Raw genomic sequence first — 21881 nt, 5'->3', positions numbered from 1 at the left:
CAGAAAATGAACAGAGAAAAAAAAATCTTGAAAGGCTGAAGAGGAAAAGGACCAAGGGGCAGGGCTTTGTCATATTATTATATCCATTCAAGTTTGAGTCAATTCAGGACAGTCAAAACCAATCCCAACCCAATAATAATTGGGACATGGAACCTAGAACCACAACTGGCCCAACGAAACAATACATGATACTATAACCGATATAACCTACTCGATTTGTTAAGTTTTGTCAGGTAGACCCAACCCGTTAGCAGCCCTAATTCAGGACAGTCATCCTCCCATATTTCTCCAATTCGACCTTCACTACTATCAAATGCTTAATGGTAGTCTTTTCCTCATTATAACCCTTGTCAAATCTAGTACCATGGCTGTAATTGCATTCCTATTGGTTCAGTTGGTTTGGTTTTGTCAAGTAGACCCGATCCATTGGCAGCCCTAATTGTAGTTGTGCTTTTGAGGTGATAAATCATCTTCCTATACTTCTCAAATTCAGCTTTCACTACTACCAATTTCTCAATGTAGTCTTCTCCTCATTAGAACCCTTGTCACATCTGGAACCATGGCTACATTTGCATTCCTAGTCTTTCAATTTCCAACTTTCTTACTGTTATATTAAGATTTTTAAAATTAAGCTAAAAAATGTGTGATGTAACTTCCAACAAGTATCCTTTGTATATTTAGACCTTTTGCAATATTCACATATAGCATCTTTCTTTTCCTCAGCTACCTTAGGTTTCACCCCCTACATTAGCAAAGTGGTCGATTGGAATTGCCCATTGAAATTGAACTTGCATTTTATTTTCTTCACTACTTACCATAGAATAAGTCTATGAGTGGAATTATCATCTTTTATCAATATATTTTGTCTAGTAATGTCTTATACCGGATGTAGACCTATAAAAAATTCAACAAGTTTCTAATATGTTTCAACATCTTTTGTACTTTCCTAAACCACTACCTCCATTAAATTAATCTCTTGCCATGGATATTTCAGCATTGAATAATAAATTGCTAAAGGTCTCTCCCCTTGTTGTAAATTATTCAAATCATTTCTAACAATATGTCTCTACAACATTATCCCAAATATCCCTTACAAAATTTACCAACAAGTAGTTGATTGATATGAGGCTGCATTGAGTTCACCAACCCACCAATGGCATTATAGTTTTCTTACATGCATTTCTCATTTCTCATGGAAAGAATCATCCTCCTTAGGCTCCTTAATTACTATCCAAATTTTGAGCTTTGCTTGATCTCTTCAAATTGCTCCCATTACTTCTAAAACTTCAAAGAACAAGATGTGACTAAAAAGGATAACAATTGATACTAACCTTAATAAATCCCCCAAAGTATGATTGCGTCGTACTTAACAACCTAAGAGAAAGTAGAAAGTTCCAATCGCTCCTTGCAAGATCGCTAGAACTGACTGATCACTCTCTACAAGGATCAAAAGCAACCCCCTTCAAGCCTTGAGTGGCAGGTTGGAACCCCCTCTGGGACCCTTAATCCCCAACCTCTGTTAGATAGGGTTTTGGGAAAAATACTCCAAGAATTGTAATGTGCACTAATTTAATGCTTTTCTCCTAAAATCCTCTACCAATTAGGCTATATATCTTCTTTTAATTAATTAATCCTTAAATTCTCCACACATACTATGTATGGGATTACTTTTACTACTCCCATACCAAGATGAAAACTAACCAGCAATTATATTCTCTGTCTAATCAATGAAAAACAGTACAAGGAAAGGGAACCAGTGAATAAGAAAAAGAGAAGGAGAAGACAATTACAAAATTACCCTTAATTTGGCAGCTGTCAAAAAACATAAAGAAAAAGACTAAAGGCCCATAAAAACTAATTAACTCAAAGAAACTAACGAACAAAGCATAAAATATTATGACCCATCTGACACACTATTTCAACAATAATCATCAAGAACGATTCCAAAAAAACAATATGCGATAGGTTATTCGATGAAATATGGCTTTTCATAATAGACTATTCCGATAAACAACAATGAATAATCATCTGCAGTGAACTCTAGAAGAGCTGGGGACATTTGATCTAGCTCACTAGCGGTGAGAATGAAGGCCCAATGGTTTTTGCTAATGGAGGTTTAGAGAAAAGTAAAGTCCAAAAGAGGTAGGGATCGTGCCTTAGTTTCCAGCTCCTACTCCAGCTCTGCCACCTTGCTCCTCAACCTTTGGTCTTCCTCTACCTCGGCGCCATGAGCACCATATTATTCCTAGCTAGGAACTCTTGCCTTGCCTTGTTGGTGTCTCACATAGACAGAGGCATATCAATCAAAGTAGTCATAAGTAACGTTTTAAAAAACATCTTAGAAATAGAACTGTTCTAGTCACTAGTTTTGGGGTTGATGGTCCAACCGTCCAGTTTGAATAGATGGCTCGTTCTAATAAATAAATTAAAAATAATAAAAATAATAATTAAAAAAATAAAAAATGGTCAAAAACTGTTAAATGGGTGAATAGTTTGATCGCCCGAGTTAACGGGTTGTTGACTTTTTCAACGGTTTTTGGTCAAAGACCATGTTTGGGATAAAATGGAGCCAGTTGCCTAGACGGTTCCCAGGCCAAACAGTCTGATCATCTGGGTCAACGGCGGTTCGAAAACCTTGGTCCTAAGTAAGCCCACATTCCTTAGTGTAAACTCCCTATCTGCCATGCGTTGTAACTGTTGGTACCAATGAACTATCTTCCATACAACAAGGGTGAGAGTCAAGAGTCAGGCAAGGTGTTGAAAAAGCAAAGATTTGCGAGGAAGGGAGAAGACAAAGGTCATTTCTCTTTGGAAAATTATTGACAAGGGGTGTTAATGGTATTCAAAAATTTGATTTCGAATTCGATATTTGATATAATTGAATCGAATTCGATATTCGATATAATTGAATCGAATTTAGATATCTAATCGGTTGAATTCGGATATCCTATTCTTATTGAATAGTTAATCAGATTCGAATTCGGATATGACCTTATTCGATTCAATAAATATCTGAATTCGACCAATTATTTAATTCATATATATAATATATAAAATATTTTATATAATTTATATATAATAATTAAGTTCTATAAATAATTTATATATTTATATACTTTATATCAATAAAATATTTATTTTATATATTTTAATTAATCGAATCGAATATTCGAATATTTAATCGAATCCGAATTCAGATATTAATTTTCAATATCCGTCAAATATCGGATTCAAATTCAATCCGTTTACACCCCTATTATTGACTAACACCTCCTCTCCATTAGCGGTAGAGCTCCAACTCCAAGGGATGTGCTCAAAGGAAATGGAGATCGATTGAGAGACCCCTATTTTGAGAACCAAGCACATGTGCAACTTGAAAACGTATTAGTGTATCTCAAGTAAACCCAAGCTGATTTTGGAAGGAGTACAAATACAAATAGAGCAAAACCTTATATTTTGTATTATTTTGTATGTATTTGCACCGTACATATCTGCATTTGTACTCTTTCCAAACTGAGCCTATATGAAAAACATTTTTAGCTTTCAAAACTGACCAGCTATTGGGATACTGGGCTAACGACATTAGATTATTTTGTCATATTTTCATCTACATTTAGATGATAAGACTGGACATGCCATAAAAATTTTCCAAACAATGCCTAAAACTAGCTTCACCAGAAAGTTTATTTGATGACTGAACAAAAATGTATTGGGGCTTTCTAGTTTTTTCATCAAACATAGTTTCTAGGCTTTCTATGTGGAGGTACACCTTGCAAAGCTAGAAAAAACTATAAAAGCTTGCTAAGCCTGCTGAGATTAAAGCATGTAATCACGAGCACCGGGAGAAAATCAACTTGAGAAACCTCTTCAAACGGTGCAAATTCAAGAAACGCCAAAAAATATCGGCTGGATCCCTCCAACAGAGATGAATCAGCAAGTGTGTCTCCCTAACAAAAGGGTCCGGATCAACTCGGAAAAACCCACAAAAGGGGTAAAGAAAGACCCCCTCCTGTGAACATGGTTGTATATCTAATAATCTGCCCAAACTCTAAACAAAACACAGTGACTCTCCGAACATCCAAGGAACAGGCCTCACAGAAAGCAAAAAAAGACCGCTACTCCTCACACATGGGCGCCTCACAGGCACATCCACCATGCATTGGGAACATTTCCCATGAATAATAACTTTTAAGTACGGGACATGTTCCCAATGCATGGTAGGATGTGTGTGAGGTCGGTGAAGCACCTTTTGTGAGTAGTAGATCAGGTCTCAAAAAGACCACGTAACACTATGTAACTGTAGGGGCGTAACTATCCATCCAAGTCATTAATACTGTGTAATTGTAGGGGCGTAATTACCCATCCAAGTCATTGTAGAAACCAAAACAGTTGGAGAATGAATGTTGTCGGAGAAAACCCGAAGATCACCGGAAAAGGTTTGCCAGGAACAATAGCATCATTACAAGGTATGGTTAGTGTGTGTGTGCAACTTGTTGCTGGATGATTAGTACAAGGTATGGCAACATTAACTAGGGGTGCAACTTGTTGCTGGATGATTAGTACAAGGTATATTAACTAGGGGTGCAACATTAACTAGTGTACTAATCATCCAGCAACAAGCCTAACCCATCTTAAATTCCGGGCTGGGCTGGTTTGAGCTCGGGCTGGGCCCGCCCAAGTTGCACCCCTGGTTATGGCAAGTCACAACATTTTCTACTTCGCTGTTTTCAGGGATGGAGCCTGTTTACTTACTATTTTGCTCATGAGATTCTTTGTTATATAAAGATGATAGAGCTAATGCCATTTCTCCAATTTACGGAAAACCCCAAAAAAAGAAAAGAAACTGTTATAGAAAAAATAAGCTTTGACCTCTCAGATTTTAGAATACCATGAAATACTCTCGATACACATATTTTGGGTATTGAGTATATTGAGTGAAACTCTCTTCTTTTTAATTTTTCATTTGCTAATTTGACGGGATACTGTTTCAAATAATTGAAATCTTGTAAATACTCTTATTTAACGCATGGATCACCCAGACAACCCGATGCATATTGGTTGATACACAACTGAAACCTTTCGATATTTTGAACCTTGGCCTGAAGTTACTGGGCAGATGATAAATATCTAATCAACCACAATGTATACACATCTACAAACGAAGAAATGAGGAGGAAACATAACTAGCTAAAGTCTAACTAAAGAATGAACTGGCTGACTAAATCCTACTTGGTTAGGATAACAAATTACAGAAGCCCTCATTACCAAACTTATAGAATGTGATACCTTTTTCCACCCATATCAAACCCTGTACCCCCAGAGCCTGTAAATTACCCCTTCCCAAATTAATGGCACCAAGAACCGGCCCCAAAATAGTAATCATAAGATTTGTTGAGAACATACGAGGCATCAAGACGATAAGTAATCTCCATCGTCATTGATTAGTCTTGAACGAGCTGGATGGAACCTGCACAAAGGTTTAAAATAATGTTTGGATGATCTCTAGTACATGGCGCAGGCTCTATGGAAATGCCAGAACTGAAACTGATTAATCAGATCAGACCAATCCAATTTTCATTAATTTCTTTAATCATGCAGGCATGCATGTAGAAACACACAAAATTGAATGTACACAGGAAAAAAGAGCTTTTCATGCAGGTATGAACTTGAACATGACTAATGCGTGAACTCATGTATATTCAAACAAATGGCATACTTTTGAAAACCATAAAATGTATGATGCAGGGGCATAGATGTCATTTCACCTGTCATTATCTTTTAATATAAAGACAGTGCATGCTTTATGATTTATCATACCACTAATAAATCATAAACCACGTTGATCAACCCTTTTCTTTTATTCTACTATTTTGCCATTCTTTTAGATCAGGTATCTTTTCTCCTCGGATCAGCCACACCAGAATTCTTTCTTTTTAATATTTGTCTCATGAACAAGATCTCTCGTGTGAGATTCATGTCTCTATGAAAAAATAAAGGTCTCAGTCTGTTTTTCCTGGAGCTTATGTGGTGCACCAGTTCAGATCTGCTTGGGTAAAACTGATTCCAGGATGCACTGAATCCAGATGGAATCCAGTAAGGAATTGGCAATGAAGCAGATGACCTTTAGAACACTGTTTCATGGAGTCCAGTAAGTATATCTAGGGGGATTCAGCAGCTCTCATTACTGATTTTGTTTTATACCAGCCATTGTTGTAGGCAGCAGCATTGCCATTGGTGAGTTGTGATTGTTGCTGGATGATTAGTACAAGGTATGACAACAAATGGTGATTTCGATGATACATCCAAGATTCTAAATCAGGAATATCAAGAAGTCATTCTATTGGAGGGGGGAGGGTATTCCCACCCCGAAGCTGACATCTCAACTAGAACTAGACCAGATTCCAGAGCAGTTCAACCCCTCAAGTCAACCAGATATATCCTCAGTCTGATGATCTAGAAAAGTTGTCCCAGGCATTTCTCTCACTCCAGTAGAAGGACGAGGAAGAAAGGGACCATTAGTCCCTTGAACAATCTTTCTTGAGAACTGCACCTGTTATTTAAACTTTTTCTTATGGCAAGTAAGAGACCTAGAGGTAATGTACTATAATTAGTCTCAACTGATTAAAAGAACCATAAGAGATTACCCTCCTTTCATCAGTAGAGACTAATTTTTGTACATTCATCTCTAAATGATTAACAATTTGAATGATGAATTTACCTTTACATGGATCAAAAAAAACTTTACCTTTACATGATGCGGTATGATCTTGATATCAAAGGGTACATGAAGCCATGCTTCATGTGGATACAACAAGAAATTCTCTGGCTTACTGGTATACACATCTGCATATTGATGAATGTGGTATGCAAAAGCTGATTCCTGACCCGTGTCAGTGAGGAAAGTAGCACCGAATGAGCTATTAAACATGTTCTTCATCACGGACCGTGCCATCTTCCTCTCCATATTCAGCTCGTTCAGAAGTGAGTCATAAGCTTCTCCTCTTTGACTGTTAGATACAGTTGCATGAAATTTTCCAAGCAGTTCTTGTATTATGTGGAATTTTGCCTGGACTCAGAAACAAAAGAAAAGAAAGAAAGAAAGAAAGAATTCAGAGATCCCAAAGTTGTGAAACAATAAATATTAATATAAAAATTCAAAGAAAATTATTACAGAATGGAAGAGGCCCTTAACATTGGAACCCAAATTTCACCAAGGCCCTGACATAATCCAAAGAAAATGAATTACCAGGCAGGAAGATTTCAATGTGATTTTCTTGGTAGTAATAACTAGGGTGATCATGAGCTGGGCTTGGGCACATAATCTAGGACCAGAAGAGCGTTTCAGAATTTAGAGCTACAGTTCCCGTTGAATGCTGAAAATTCTACCTCAGATTGGTGATAGTTTTGAGTTTCTTGTTTAGAGAGAGTTCTGCTGGTTGGGCATTTTTGTTTTTGTTTATTGAGGATCGTATGCTTCAGAAGCAAGCTGGGGGTTAACTTTTGAGGGTTAAAAGTTAAAAGTTGTTATTTCTTTTGTTTGGGCTTGGGAGTTGGGTGTTGTCTTTCTTAGTGGGGCATCTTATCACCTCTATTTTACCTTCTTCTTTTTCTTATAAAATTACTTTTTATTTATTACCAAAAAAAAGAAACAAAACCTAGGGCCAAGCCTGGAAATTTATGTGCTGGACTGGGCCGGACTTTTACACCAAGCTAGAAATGTTCACCCTTGGTAATAACTGACCAATATAACAAATGGAAACAATGAAGAAAAGGTGTGAAGCCTAAAGAAATTGCTTTATGGGCTGAAACAGTCTCCTAGGGCATGGTTTGATGTGTTCAAAAATGGGGTACAAGCAATTTTAAGCAGATCATACATTGTTCGTTAAGAAGGAAAATATCACATTATGGTTTTAATCATATATGTGGATGGTATTGTCATTACAGGGAACTTGCATTCCAAAATTAAACAACTGAAATTTTTTGGCTACTCAACTTTAAGTGAAGGATTTGGGTTCATTAAAATATTTCCTTTGAATTGAAGTTCTTAAGTCACAGAAAGACATCTTCATTTTGTAAAGTTGGGGTCCAGACCTACAGATTCACTCATGGATCTTAACCATGACCTTCGAGAAAACAGTGGAGAGGTGTTACCAAATGTGAGATGGTTTCTAGAGGTTGATACAAGATATGACTCGCTCCAACTCAGATAGTGCATGTGTTGTGTGGGTGTTTAATCAATTTTTGAATTATCCTATAACATCTCCTATTGCAATGGTTGACTGGTTACTTAGATATTTGGAAAAACAACTTAGATATACCAATGCTGATTAGGTAGGCTTAGTTAATGCTTGAGGTCTCTATATGTCATTATACCTTTGTAGATGGAAATTTAGTAACTTGGAGGAGTAACAAGTAGAATGTGGTGGCAAAATCTAGTGTTGAAGCAAAACGTCATGCATAGCACATAGAGTAGTTGAAGTACTAAGGCTAAGTGCTTTGTTGATTAAGTTGGATGCTCAATATTTGGTTTGATGCTTCTTTACTACAACAACAAGGCATCCATTAGCATCACCCAAAGCCCTGTCCATCATGACAAGATTAAACATATAGAGATCGATAAGCATTTCCTTCATGAGAAGGTTGAAAGGGGTGAAATCTTCCTTTAATAAGCTCTAAGGAGAAGTTAGCTGATATGTTTACCAAGAGTATTTCTAGCTTGCACCATGATAAGCTATGTAAAAAGATGGGTATGATTAATATCTACCACCCAACTCAAGGAGAGTAGTAATGATGTACTTTTCCCATGTAGGGTAGCAAAAGGGAACTTATGTCTTTTCATTGTACAGTCAATAAAACTGGTGATTTAAAAGGTGCACCTACGACATAGGCAAGGCACATGTTAAGAACTGCACCTGGTGTTTCCTTAGACTTCAGTTCAGGCATGCGCTTGAGTTACGCATTTTTACTGTGCAGTTAATAAAGTTATAAAACTCTTAATAAAACATTAGTGTGGACACCACCAACACACCTTTTGTTCAGAATTTGCTCTCTTCATCTCTTCTCCTCTCCTCTCCTCTTACATTATGACAGATAACAAATAAGGCTAGTAGTAGGTATTTATAGTTGTTTTAGAAGCTAGAGCCCATAGAGAGTTCTTATGGGTTTACCTTAGCTCTTGTGTAGTTTGGAGTATGCGAAGGAAAACCCATTGACTTAATTCGAGTCAATAAATATAGTCACTATAAATAAATTTTAGAGTTGATTTCATGAATAAAAGTTGTAATTTAGTAAATTGAAGCTCCAAGTATCTCTGCTTGTTCTTCACACTCTTTTTATAAAGTTTCTCTTTCTCTCTAGAGATAGAGCCTTATTCTGGGAGGAGTTATCAACTGTTAGGGGTTTATGGGAAGGCTCATGGCACGTAGGGGGCATAGTTTTCAAGGCACCAAGGTGAGGCTAGGCATGGGCGATGGATTTTTTTAAGTAAAACCATATATCCTAGGGCAGTTCCCTAGGTTCCATAACCATCTTTCCTTAATAATTATAAATAATTTTCACAAGAGAAGTATAAGTTATATTTTTAAGTCTAGAAAATCAATATTTATGAGAAGAAAAAGAACAAAGGAAAGAAAATTCAAAAAATATAGGAGCCAAACCCCTACTTTTGTTATAAGAAAAGAAGAAAAGGTGGAAGAAAATGTGTTGATTAGACAAAATTTTAAGTTCTTCCCTAGCTTATTGGTTCAGATTTTGAAATCTTTGAGGGTTCAATCAAGGATCAAAATTTCAATACGATACGCCCTGTATCGGGTGTATTGTATTGTATCTCCGGGATCCATACACCTGTTTACAGGTGTTTCGCGGACCCGTTTTTTTAAATAATATATATATATATATATATTTTAAAAATGAAGTTGAAAACCAAAGAAATTAAAAAAATAGGGGGAGTATCGTTATTTGTGCATTCATCTTTTAGATACCTGATTTTTGCTTTGGTCCATAAACCTTGCATTATACTTGTTTCCCTCCTTTTTCTTTATTCACACTTTTATTTTATTAGAAGAAAACATATATTGGTAAAACTACATACGCAAAGGAACGACAGCAGTCCACTTACAGCTGCCAATGGCACTAAGATGATGTAGAGCTCTAGAACATGACAAGAAGTTGATAACATGATGAAGTGAACAATGGTGAACAAAGGCAAAGGAACGACAATGGTGCAGAGTGTCTTAGGGTCAGCAGAAGCATCGTGATTAGAACCACGGGCAATTACAACAGGAGGTATGTTGGGTAGGGATGGAGGTAAGGTTGAAGAAAGGTTGGAGTTATTAAATAGATGTCTAGTTGGTAGATTTGTTCACTCAGACCCTGATATTAGAGCAGTAGAGAAATGGGCAATCCAAGAACAGAAAAACCAAAGTTTCTCCTGTGCTCAAAGGATGGGGATGTCTCATTCTTGTTCAGTTTAAGATTGGAAAAAGAGTTGGAGGAAGCCCTAGCAAGAGAATGCTTTGGAAAAAAGAGGAATCCTGAATATTTTTTAGTCGCTGGTGACCTAGGTATGGATTGGAAGTAGAGAAAATTAAGTTCATTTGGATCATTGTCTACGAAATACTGGTGCATGCCTGGTGTAGAGAGGTGGATTGAACCTGCCCCAAACAATTACCCAACAAGCCACTAAACATTAGAAGCTACATTAGACTAAACCTGCCCCAAACAATTACAAACATAAAGCCAAACAAGGGGAAATTATTAGGCTAAGACCTGTTCCCAAATATAACCCACTAAACATGCAAAATTACAAAAATACCCTTGCTGTCCAGAAATTTAAGAAAACCAAACAAATCTTATCCAGCAGCAAGCTTAACCAAACAAAGAGCATCTTAAGGTGGATTGAAGACTCTAGGGTCTTCCCAAGTTGAAGCACTTCTAACCCAGCTCCCATGTGGGCCCCACATCTTCATAATGATGCCAAATGAGCATAGGAGCAGCTTTGGTTCTCTTTTGATATGCCTTAAGTTCACAGTACCAAGGTATTTTCCAGGTTGAAAGATGGACTCATAGGAGTAGGCCCAAGTAGCAAATTTAATAGAGTGCATACAAGGAAAAAATTGAAAGAAAAGTCTTGTTTGATCAATGATGGTATTGCTGAGAATATTTAGAACTGTTTTCCAATAGGTGGTAACAAGGGTGGTAAATCATCAGAGGTCACTAAAGAGGTGTTGGCAAAAGAAGGGGTGTTTTAGAAGAAGTTGATGAAGGTGAAGAGGAGAGGAAGAAGTGGAATTGGATAAAGTTAGAGAAATCAGGCAAAAGGTGGTGGAAACTGGTCTCAAAGTGGGTAAAAAACTGGGTTTATTGGTTTTAGGAGGGGAAGAATACACCAGAAGAGCATACCGGGAGCTAAAGCTACAATACTCGATGAGTGCTGAAAGGCCTTGATTTGTCTGGGGTGGGCATTTCTCAGTTTTTTCTCCTGAGGTTTGTGTTGCTTTGATAGCAAGCTAATGTTTTTTTCTTTTTTTCTTTTTTTTTTTTTTTTTGAGGTTCTCAAGTGATAGCCATCTGTCAGGAAGGTGTTTTCTGGTGCATAACAGTGTAGGAGATTGTGCTTCATCTGCACTTTGGTTTTTCTATTTCAAAGCTCGGATGTCTTTGGGTTGCTTCAGAATTATTGTGGTGATTCAAAAGTTTTCCTGGAGTCATTTTTGCTTGTTTGGTCTACATTGAAAGGATCCCAAGCAATTTAATCTTGTACTTCTCTCTCCTCTTTGTTGTATTCTCTTTTTAAGCTGTTTAGAGTCTAAGTTGTGGTGATTCCTCATCACCCTGATCGTTGTACTCTTCCTTTTATCAATAAGCTTTTCTTTTTTATTTATTACCATAAAACTACATAGACAAGAAGCACACTAGCATTGAAGAACTTCTCATAGATGATGGTGATGATGATGATGATAATGAAAATTTGCAACCAACCCATGGCAGGAGAGGTTAATAGTATCACCAGAAACATACCTGGTGGAAGCGGTAGTTCTCTCCATTTTGTATGCGTATTTCATTCTGCAGTGATTAGAAGGAAAAAAAACCACATAAGAACTTCTGATGGAGTATGTTTAGGTATCAACCATAAAAAAAGTGTTGAACCTCAAAACAGTGAACAATGAAGATTCAATAATTGTGATTGAAAGGTGAAATTACATAATCTCCATATGATAAATAATGGACATGTATTATCATAACTATACATCTAAGAACATGCATTATCAGAAGATAAGTATAATTATTAAACAAAAATATAAATACAATCATATGTGCAGGTTTTGTGGCCCCAAGCCAAAACAAAAGCAACTCCTTAACGATACTTTATTCCCCAAAGAAATGCACTTGAAAGATCACAGACCCAGAAATGTGAAACCTTTGGTGCACTCTTATATCTCAACATTCCAAGACCATTAATTCCAATGAAGCCTGAAAACAGAGCTTTGATAGTACCCATTGAATCTCTAATTACACCTACAATACTTATTGGTCCTAGATTTCCCAGAGAGTTGCCATCAAAGTTCAACTTCACTCTTGGACTTGTCGGTGGTTTCCATTCCATCACAGCCTTTGTCATCCTTTGAAGATATAGGTAATGCTCCCCAAGCTCTCAAGATCCCATCTACATGGACTTCTTTGAATGTTTACAATGTTTTTACCCAGTTTGCAACCTTTATCTTTATAATATCCACTAATTCTCCTACCACCTTAAATTTTTTCTTAGGAAATTCTTTCATTTCAATGTTTCTTCCTTCTTCTCCATTGCTTTTTATTTTCCTCATTTAAATAACAAACTTTTCCGTGTTAGCTTTTACACATCTTACTTGTAGTTTAGCTAGACCTTCATCCAAACATTTATTCAGACTAGTAAGTATGCGCATGCTTTGTACATGACAATTCTAGATGATGATAATGATAGTAATAATGTATCAAAAAATGTATATTAATATGTATTTTTATTTTTTGTTTTTATATCTTTTGATTTTTATTATTAATAGGATGCACATTGCAAAATCCAAATCTGATTATATCAAACACCTCATACAAATCATAGTTGTGAAGCTTCAAGTATCATTGATAGGCCTACCTACTTAGCTAGATTCTTCTTTTTGTAATGTTTTATCTTTTTGGTGTATCTTTTTTTGTTCATTTATCAAAGAAATGTAAGATTTAAATAGAAAGAATTGAATGAGATGAATGATGTTCTTCAATCCTAGGTGTGCCGAGCCAAATACGCAACAAATAGTCCTGCCAACTAGACGAGATTGAGGTGGAAGGACAAGGCTGTGCACCATAGTCTGCAAGCAGAAAGAGAATCAGAGGCCCAAGGAATTTACCCCAAGTAGGCACTTCAACGCTCAAGTCAGTAATGAAGAGAGATAGAGAGATCGATTAGGCCGAGCAGGTAGAGAGCTAGTCCAAGCCGAGGAGAGTAATGTGTGCTAGACCCCAAAGAGCTTACCTTGCGGGGGAGATGCCTTTATGTCGGATGATGACCACTGAGGTTCTCAAGAGGTCTCGCTCTCCCCGGTGGGCCACATCTCCTTGTCTCCGTGGGATGTGGCTTCCTCGTGATGCCTCTCCATGATGTGGTTGTGGTGACGTGTGTCGGCATGGTCCAAAATCACTGGCCACAGAGTTAGATCACGTGGTGGCTTTGGCTAGCTAAGGCATCACCCGAATAGTGAAAAAGTAGTAGTATGGGTGTCAATGGACCAGTTTTGGATTGGACCGATCCAATCCAAAATCAATTTGAATGGATTGGATGGACCAACAAGACATTGGACTGGACCAATCCGGTCCAAAATATTTATTAGATTGGATTGGACCTTGTCCGTTCATAATAAATTTATATTCTATTGGGTTGGATTAAGCCAATATCCGGTCCACTAATATAAGAATATAGGTGTCAACTGGGTTAAAACCAATCTAAATTACAATGAATTTGAAGAGAATGGATGGTTCAGGTCCAAACACTGAATTGGACTGGTCCAAAATACTTATTGGAATGGATTGGACCTCGTCCATTTGTAATGGGATCACGTTGGACTAGATCGCATTGGACAAAAATCCAGTCCAATTGACACCCTAAGTAGTAGTTTAATTTACAATTTAAACCTTACAATTAAGTATGGACTAAATTCAAAATCGAGTATTTTAGTTAAAAGAATGTTCCATAATCTTATTCATATTTTTAATAGTAGTATAAATATAGAACTATAGATGTGTTCAATTTTTTTGTAATTCTTTTTGTACTTCTATGTGTAAAAATAATTCTAATATGCCATACTTACTTCTTGTTTAATATGATAATTATATGATATTATGCATGTGCCTGAATGTTCTTTTGAAAAATTATCTATTTTTTCATTTTGTATTTTAATGTTTTATTAATTTCTATTTATTTATTTATTTGACATTAAACACTAAGAAATTTGACCCAAAAGTTGAATTATTGATCTTTGCCAAACAGTAAAATAATTTCATTTTTGCTCAATTATAAATTATGTATTTAATTTTCATTATCAATAAAGTTAATTCTTGTTTGTCACACTTATTTTTTAATTTCATTAATAAAAATATCATAAATGTGTCTAATTTTTTCTACATTTTGCATTTTTTTATATTTATTTCTATTTTAAAATTTCTATTAACTAACTATGACTATATAGGTTGATCAATTTGATTCGGATGGTTGAATTTCTTAGCCACCACTTTGATAAAGAATGGTTTTGTTATTGAGTTAGTTTTAAAATATACAAGTTTATATTGTTAAAAATATTGGCACAAATCTAATTAGTATCATTTATTAGTGAAAAATAACTTAATATAGAATTTAATAAGAGAAAATGGGAGTTAATACTTTTAAGTTATAAGACTTAATGAGAGGGGATTAAATGAGGTGAAATGTAATAATTGAACTTACATTTTCAACCCTTACAATTAGAGATGCACTAATTAGACAAAATATGGGCATTTTAGCAGCCATTAAAGTTGGCATTAAAGCTACAACAAAATGACTTTTATACCCTTTCACAAACAATGAAATAGGAGTAATTTTAGTCCAAAAAAACTTCCGCATTGCACTCCCACTTTTATATATATTATAGATTACAAAAGAAACTTTTGAGGTGGTGGACAAACAACCAAGAAAACATCCAAGCCATGGTTCCAACCTTTTGTGTAACCAATTCATATGTTGATATTAGAGTCTGCTAATGGTCTAACTATATGTCATAGTGTACGAGAGAAAAGAAAAGAAAACAAGATCTATCCATGAGTATAAATGAACAGTAAGCATTCAACAAGCAAACAACACAACCAAATCCAGCTAAGTGAGATAGTATGCATACTTCTAGTTCATGAATAATAGCAGCAGTACGCCAACCAGCCTTTGAAGGTCCTCTTAGATCGCTAAATAGATGATCCCCAAAATATATCACCTAAATAATTTTTGAGATAATAAGTGCAAGACACATTGTAAGTAGCAACACAAAAACAAAAACAAATTTCTGTCAAAAAGAAAGTGACACAAAATATAAGTTTAATTCAATTCTATCTTCCTCTTAATACTTATGCAGTAAGATTGCAAAAGAAAAAAACTTACTATTTGTAAACCTTTTTCCACTACTTCATTGTAGTGTTTATACAGATTTAATGTGGATTTGTAAATTCGAAGTAATGAAATCACTTCATCTTAAATATTATTTTCTTGGTTACTAGAAGGCATGCTGAAGCAAATAAAACCTTATATTTATGTTTTCAATTTCCTATTCTTTTTCTTCATCTTATTTAACATGCATGAAAAAAGAAAAGAAAAAAAAAACTTTGCATCATGATAAAGAAGACTACATACCTCAGGACCTTTCCACCGAGTAATTTGGAGGAAAGATTTAAGACATCCATGGTAATAGACTTGATTTGGAAGAAATGCATCCACCCTGGAGAAAGCTAAGGTATCTTTCTCAATGTCATAGCAGCTACAAGAATAAGGAAATGAAGGAAAGGTTAGTAGATTCTTCATTGAGTATTAGTATACATACAATTTTCTTTCTTCTTTATAACAATAAGTTTCTAATTATGAAAGAGAAAATGGTAGGGAAACTTTTTTTCTCTTTTTTTAGAATATTAGTTCACTGTCTGGACTCTAGTAGTCAAAAAGTTTTTTCAATATTATATGACATAAAACTTGATAGTCTAGGTTCAAAGTATCAATATGCTTGATATTCAATCTTTTTTGGTAATGACAATTTACATACCTGCACATGATTACTATGATTTTAACTTAGTAACCCAACTCAAAATATTCAACATATAGGTGACCTGAAAACTGATATGTATCATACAATATGCACCAATACATTACAATACATAGAACCATGTTGATAGTAATAATTATAGAGCTACTACATTTCTTAGTGCAAACAAATTCAGGAAAAAATGGTTAACAAAGACAAATTTAACATGAAATTTTTCTTTAAATACTTAAGTATTGTTGTTAGAGTTGTTTCTTGTTTCTGTTGTTAGGGTGCTGTCAGCATGTTCTTTTCTAGTTTTAATTAGTTTATTATTAGGGTGTGCCGCCAGGGGTATGTATGTTTGTAATTTTCTTTTCTTTTAATCACTTATTGCTATTATAAATAAGAAGCTGACACCGCCAGCTAGAACTTTTGACTCTTAAACAGATCTCTTCCTCTTCTCTTCTCTCCTCTCCTCTCTCTCTTCTCTCTCTTTCCAAGAAAGAAAACATGGTATCAAAGGCACATACTTTGACCAAGTGGTCTAGTGTTTGACCCTCGTCGCCCCCATTATAATTAAGTTTTCAGCACAAGGTATGGGTGGGCCTGTGCTTGTTCACGCTTCAAGCCCAATGGGCTTTCGTGTGAGGGGGCATGTTAGAGAATATCAACCCATTCAAGGACCTCGCCTAACAGCTTAAGATTTTAGGTTGAATGGTTCTTTGAGATGGTATCAAAGCAACAAATGGCGGAGTGTGATGGTTACAACTAAGGGGGAGCAACAAATGGCATTAGCTACAATGGGTGGCAACAATATGGGGAAGAAAAATGACTCCAAGAAAGTTGATGATAAAGACAAGTTGTCATGTACCCACTGTCAAGGTTCAAGACACACGTGACACATGCTGGAAGCTCCATGGGAGGCCAAAGGGGCTGTAAAGAACCATGAATAGGGTAAGGTGTAGGGTCAGAAGAAGCCCAATACAACACATAATGCAGCTAGGGTGTCAACTGGTACTTCTCGGGAGCACTTCATTGGTTCTGACCCCAAGGAAGATAACATGAATTCCTTTCGCAATCATTTGGAATCATATGGTAGGGCCTTGCACCAGATGGACAGTTTAGTTACTAATATCCTTTCTACTTCTTTTGTGTCTACATCAAGTAATGAAGTCTTTGCCTTCCATGTCTCCACTGCCACTGATTCCCCCTAGATCATTGACTTCTAACCACATGACCGGTAAGCCACACCTTTTTCAGTCTTATAGCATTTTGTCAGGAAGGGATAAGGTGAGACTTGCAGATAGATCATTTTCCTCCATTGTAAGCCAAGGATCAATATCCCTTCCTCATGGACTTAACCTAAATAATGTTTTGCATGTCCCACAACTTCCCATCAATCTGCATTCCATTAGTAGTATCACAAACTCTTTAAACTATAGTGTAACATTTTTTCCTGGTTCATGTATTTTTCAGGATCTAACTTCCGAGAAGACGATTGGTAGAGGAAGCTTAGTGGATGGTCTCTACACTCTTGATAATAAGGCTGATTTCTCGATGTCATCCTCAAAGTCGCATAGACAGTCAAATAGGAGTCAGTTTTTTTTGTGGTGTAATCGGTTAGGTCATGTGTATTTCGAAATAGTGAAGTCTTTGTTTCCTTATTTATTCAAGTCATATTCTGTGTCAAACATGTTAATTGAACAAGCAATGTAGAACAATATTTCATTCAAGTAATAAAAGATTAAGTTTCCCTTTCCATATTGTGTATTCTGATGTGTGGGGACCTACTACTATAATTTCAAAGGGCAGGTATAAGTACTTTATCACATTGATTGATGATTTCTCTCACTATATATGGGTATTTCCCATGCGTAGCAGAGAAGTTCCAAAGATTGTGAAAGATTTCCAAAGGATGGTGCTTATGCAATTTCATGTCGAAATCCAAAATTTTCAATCAGAAAATGCAAAGGAATATTTCCATGGTGAGCTCATGTGCAAGAACACCGCAACAAAATGGTGTTGCAGAAAGAACAGACACCTCCTTGAAGTAGCACGAGGGATGATGTTACACATGAATGTACCAAAACGCTTTTGGATGGATGTTATACTCAAGGTTCAAAGTATCGATACAGGGTGTATGTTGGTAGGGCGTACTGGCCTATATCGGTACTCTTTTTTTTTGTTTTTCTTTATTTTTTTCAAATATGTTTTAGAGAGGCCGGTCTACCCCCTAAACCACTTGCCGACCCGAAACACCCCCTATAGGGGCATATCGGGAAGGCTCCGATATGATACATATCAGTCGATACGTATCGATACTTTGAACCTTGGTTGTACTTGTTGCTGCTTGTCATTAATTGCATGCCCTCCAAAATGTTGAACTACAAGCCCCCCCATCGGCTGGTATTCTCTTAGTCTCCTTTATTTTCCATTCCCATGAGGGTGTTTGGTTATCGTGCTTTTGTCCATGATTTATCTTCGTCTCGTGGCAAGCTAGACCCTCGATCTATTCCATGTATCTTTTGGGGGTATCCCTCCTCTCAAAAGGGTTATCAGTGCTTTGATCCTATTGGTCATAAATTTTTTGTCTCTATGGATGTCTCCTTTTTTGAGTCTGAACCATTCTTCCCTGCTTCTCCTCAAGGGAAGAGTAATGTGGAAGAGGAGAAGCAAGTCCAAGTTCATCAAGTCTCTCTTCCTTCTATTCCGGATCCTGCTCCTATTCGTGTCTTCCAACGTACACATCGTAGAAATCAGCAATGTAACAAAGGTGTGGAGCAACCAACACCTTCAGACTCCCAAGAGGTAAGTCCAACACCTCCTATTTCACCTGTTGATACCCTGGCTCCCATTTCGGTTGTGGATGACCTTAACATTCCTATTGCTTACAGAGAGGGAGTCGGGTCATGCACTACCAAACACCCCATTACCTAGTATGTTTCCTATGACCACATTTCACCCTCTCATTGTGCCTTCCTATCTACAGTTGATAGCATCACCATACCCAGAAATGTGGCAGAAGCCTTAAAATATCCTGAATGGACAGATGTTATGAAGGAGGAGATTAATACCCTCCATAAGAATCAAACATTAGAGTTGGTGGATCTTCCAAAAGGGAAAGACCCAGTGGGGTGTAAGTGGGTGTTTACAATGAAACACAAGGCAGATGGGACAGTTTAAAGGTACAAAGCAAGGCTGGTATCTAAAGGATACACTCAAGTCTATGGTGTTGACTATGATGAGACATTTACTCTAGTAGCTAAGATGAACTTAATTCAAGTTCTTTTATCATTGGCTGCAAACCTTAACTAAGAATTGCATCAACCGGATATAAAGAATGCCTTTTTAAATGGTGATCTAGAGGAGGTGTACATGGTTCAACCCCCAGGTTTCTGTGCCAAATGAAGTGAAAATAAGGTGTGCAAGCTAAGAAAGTCCCTCTATGGTTTAAAACAATCTCTTAGAGCATGGTTCAGTAAATTTCATATGGTGGTTCAGCAAGTAGGGTTCAAACAATGTCAATCTGATCAGACTCTCTTTGTGAAAAGATGTTAGGAACAAGTGGCTGTGTTGATAGTGTACGTGGATGATATCATCATTACAGGAAACTAAAGCATAGAAATGCAAAAGTTGAAGGAATTCCTTGCTTCTCAATTTGAAGTGAAAGATCTGAATCCTCTAAAATACTTTCCAGGAATTGAAGTTGCCCCTTCAAAAAGGGGCATCTTCATTTCTTAGAGGAAGTATATCCTACTGTTACAGGACACAAGCAAGTTAGGTGCAAAACCAGTAGATACCCCTATGGATGTTGATCATAAACTAGGAGATTGTGATGGTGAACCACTAAAAGATGTGAAACAATTTCAAAGGTTAGTGGGAAGGCTGCTCTATCTATCCATGACACGTCAAGACATTTCTTATTCAGTTGGAGTTATGAGCCAATTCATGCGTTCCCCTAAGAGACCACACATGGAGGAGGCAGAGAGGATTCTTAGGTATTTGAAAAAGTATCCAGGAACAGGTTTGCTATTCAGTAAACATAATCATCTAAAGGTGAATGTCTATACAAATACTGATTGGGCAGGTGTTGTGGATGATAGAAAATCCACAAGTGGGTACTGCACATTTGTGGGAGGAAATCTAGTGACATGGAGAAGTAAAAAACAAAGTATAATTGCGAGGTCGAGTGCTAAAGCGAAGTATAGGACTATAGCACATGGGGTGGCCGAAGTGCTTTGGTTGAAGAATCTTCGAGGGGAGCTTGGGGTTATTGTTCACAATCCTATGTCTCTTTATTGTGATAATAAAGTAGCTATAAACATTGCCAACAACCCTGTCCTGCACGATAGGACCAAGCACATTGAAGTGGACTGTTTGTTCAGTGGCTTCAGTAGTTTGAACCAGAAGAAGAAGAACAGTTGAACCTGACAGCTAAACCCTATCAGTCGACCATAATGTAGATTAGTCTCTAATTAATTGTACAATGACTAATTGCCACCACTTAAGTATGGGACAGGAAGTCATATTAGAACTACCACATAAGCACATAACTTAACTGAGTAAAAATGACTAATCTACCCTTATTCGGCTAGCTCTAACATCCCCCTCAAGCTGGAGAATATATGCCATATAATCCCAACTTGTTACATATATAGTTCACTCCCTGAACTTGAACCTTTTGTCAACAAATCTGCCCATTAATCACCTGAGCCCACATGTTCTGTGCTTATCTCTCTAGTAAGGACCTTCTCCCTCACAAAGTGGCAATCGATCTCTATGTGCTTTGTTCTCTCATGAAAAACAGAGTTAGATGAGATGTGGAGTGCAGCTTGATTGTCAAAGTACAAGTTCATAGGTCTGCCCATGGAGAATTCGATTTCTTGTAGAAGATTCATCAACTACTAATTCACATGTAGTGTGTGCCATGTCACAAGATTTCCTTCAAGAAATGTGTAGTAACCTGTAGTAGATCTTCTATCCGACACTGAGCCTGCCCAATCTGCATCTATATACCCAATTACCTCAAGTCTTCCTCCTGGTTTGTACAATAACCCGCGGCCTGGAGCTCCCTTCAGGTACCTTACAATTCTAAAAACTACATTCCAGTGAGGTACCCGAGGGTTCTACATAAATTGGCTCACCACATTGACTGCAAAGGAGATGTCTGGTCTTGTGATAGTCAAATAGTTCAGCTTCTCCACTAACCATCTATATCTTCTAGGATCATCAAATATTTCCCATGCATCACTTCTCAACTTAGCATTTGGTTCCATGGGAGTTTCAGTCAGTTTTGCACCTAACAGTCATGTTTCATCCAGCAGATTAAGAACATATTTTCTTTGGCACGGGTTTACACCTTGTTTTGATCTGGCTTTTCCTTTTTTTCCTTTTCTTGAGGTTCTTTGGTGCTCTTGGAAGATAAGCGTGTTTGTCTTCCTTTTGTAAATCTTCTATTGATGATTTAATGAAAGTGTTATTGATCAAAAAAAATACTTCAACTTCCCAAGAAATACTTCAACTTCCCAAGGTCTTTTGTTTGAAAATGGTTTTGCAGAAAGACCTTTAGTTTATCAATCCCCAATTTGTCACTACCAGTTA

General features: G+C 36.7%; 1 protein-coding gene across 2 annotated transcripts in view; it reads right to left on the bottom strand.

Annotated features, from left to right (window-relative positions):
* Nucleotides 1-5058: 5058 nt before the first annotated feature.
* The window catches only part of LOC148869826 (HAD-superfamily hydrolase, subfamily IG, 5'-nucleotidase), a 48557-nt gene continuing 31734 nt past the window's right edge, over nucleotides 5059-21881 (bottom strand). Inside the window, exons 9-13 of one of the 2 annotated variants that reach the window (XM_088969463.1) lie at nucleotides 15899-16022; nucleotides 15396-15485; nucleotides 12019-12063; nucleotides 6746-7066; nucleotides 5059-5467 (exon numbers count right to left, since the gene is read on the bottom strand). In XM_088969463.1, the coding sequence (XP_088825589.1) occupies nucleotides 5435-5467; nucleotides 6746-7066; nucleotides 12019-12063; nucleotides 15396-15485; nucleotides 15899-16022 (613 nt within the window). In that variant the 3' untranslated portion in view covers nucleotides 5059-5434. Of the gene's footprint in view, nucleotides 5468-6409; nucleotides 6551-6745; nucleotides 7067-12018; nucleotides 12064-15395; nucleotides 15486-15898; nucleotides 16023-21881 lie in introns of those variants that run through there. The other variant, XM_088969464.1, reaches the window with a different exon arrangement.

This window comes from Nelumbo lutea, chromosome 2 (genome assembly GCF_056320005.1).
Source record: "Nelumbo lutea isolate HS-2025 chromosome 2, American lotus-T2T, whole genome shotgun sequence".
NCBI lineage: Eukaryota > Viridiplantae > Streptophyta > Magnoliopsida > Proteales > Nelumbonaceae > Nelumbo > Nelumbo lutea.
The sequence above is the reverse complement of the archived record's forward strand: the minus strand, read 5'-3'. Positions and strand labels throughout refer to the sequence as shown.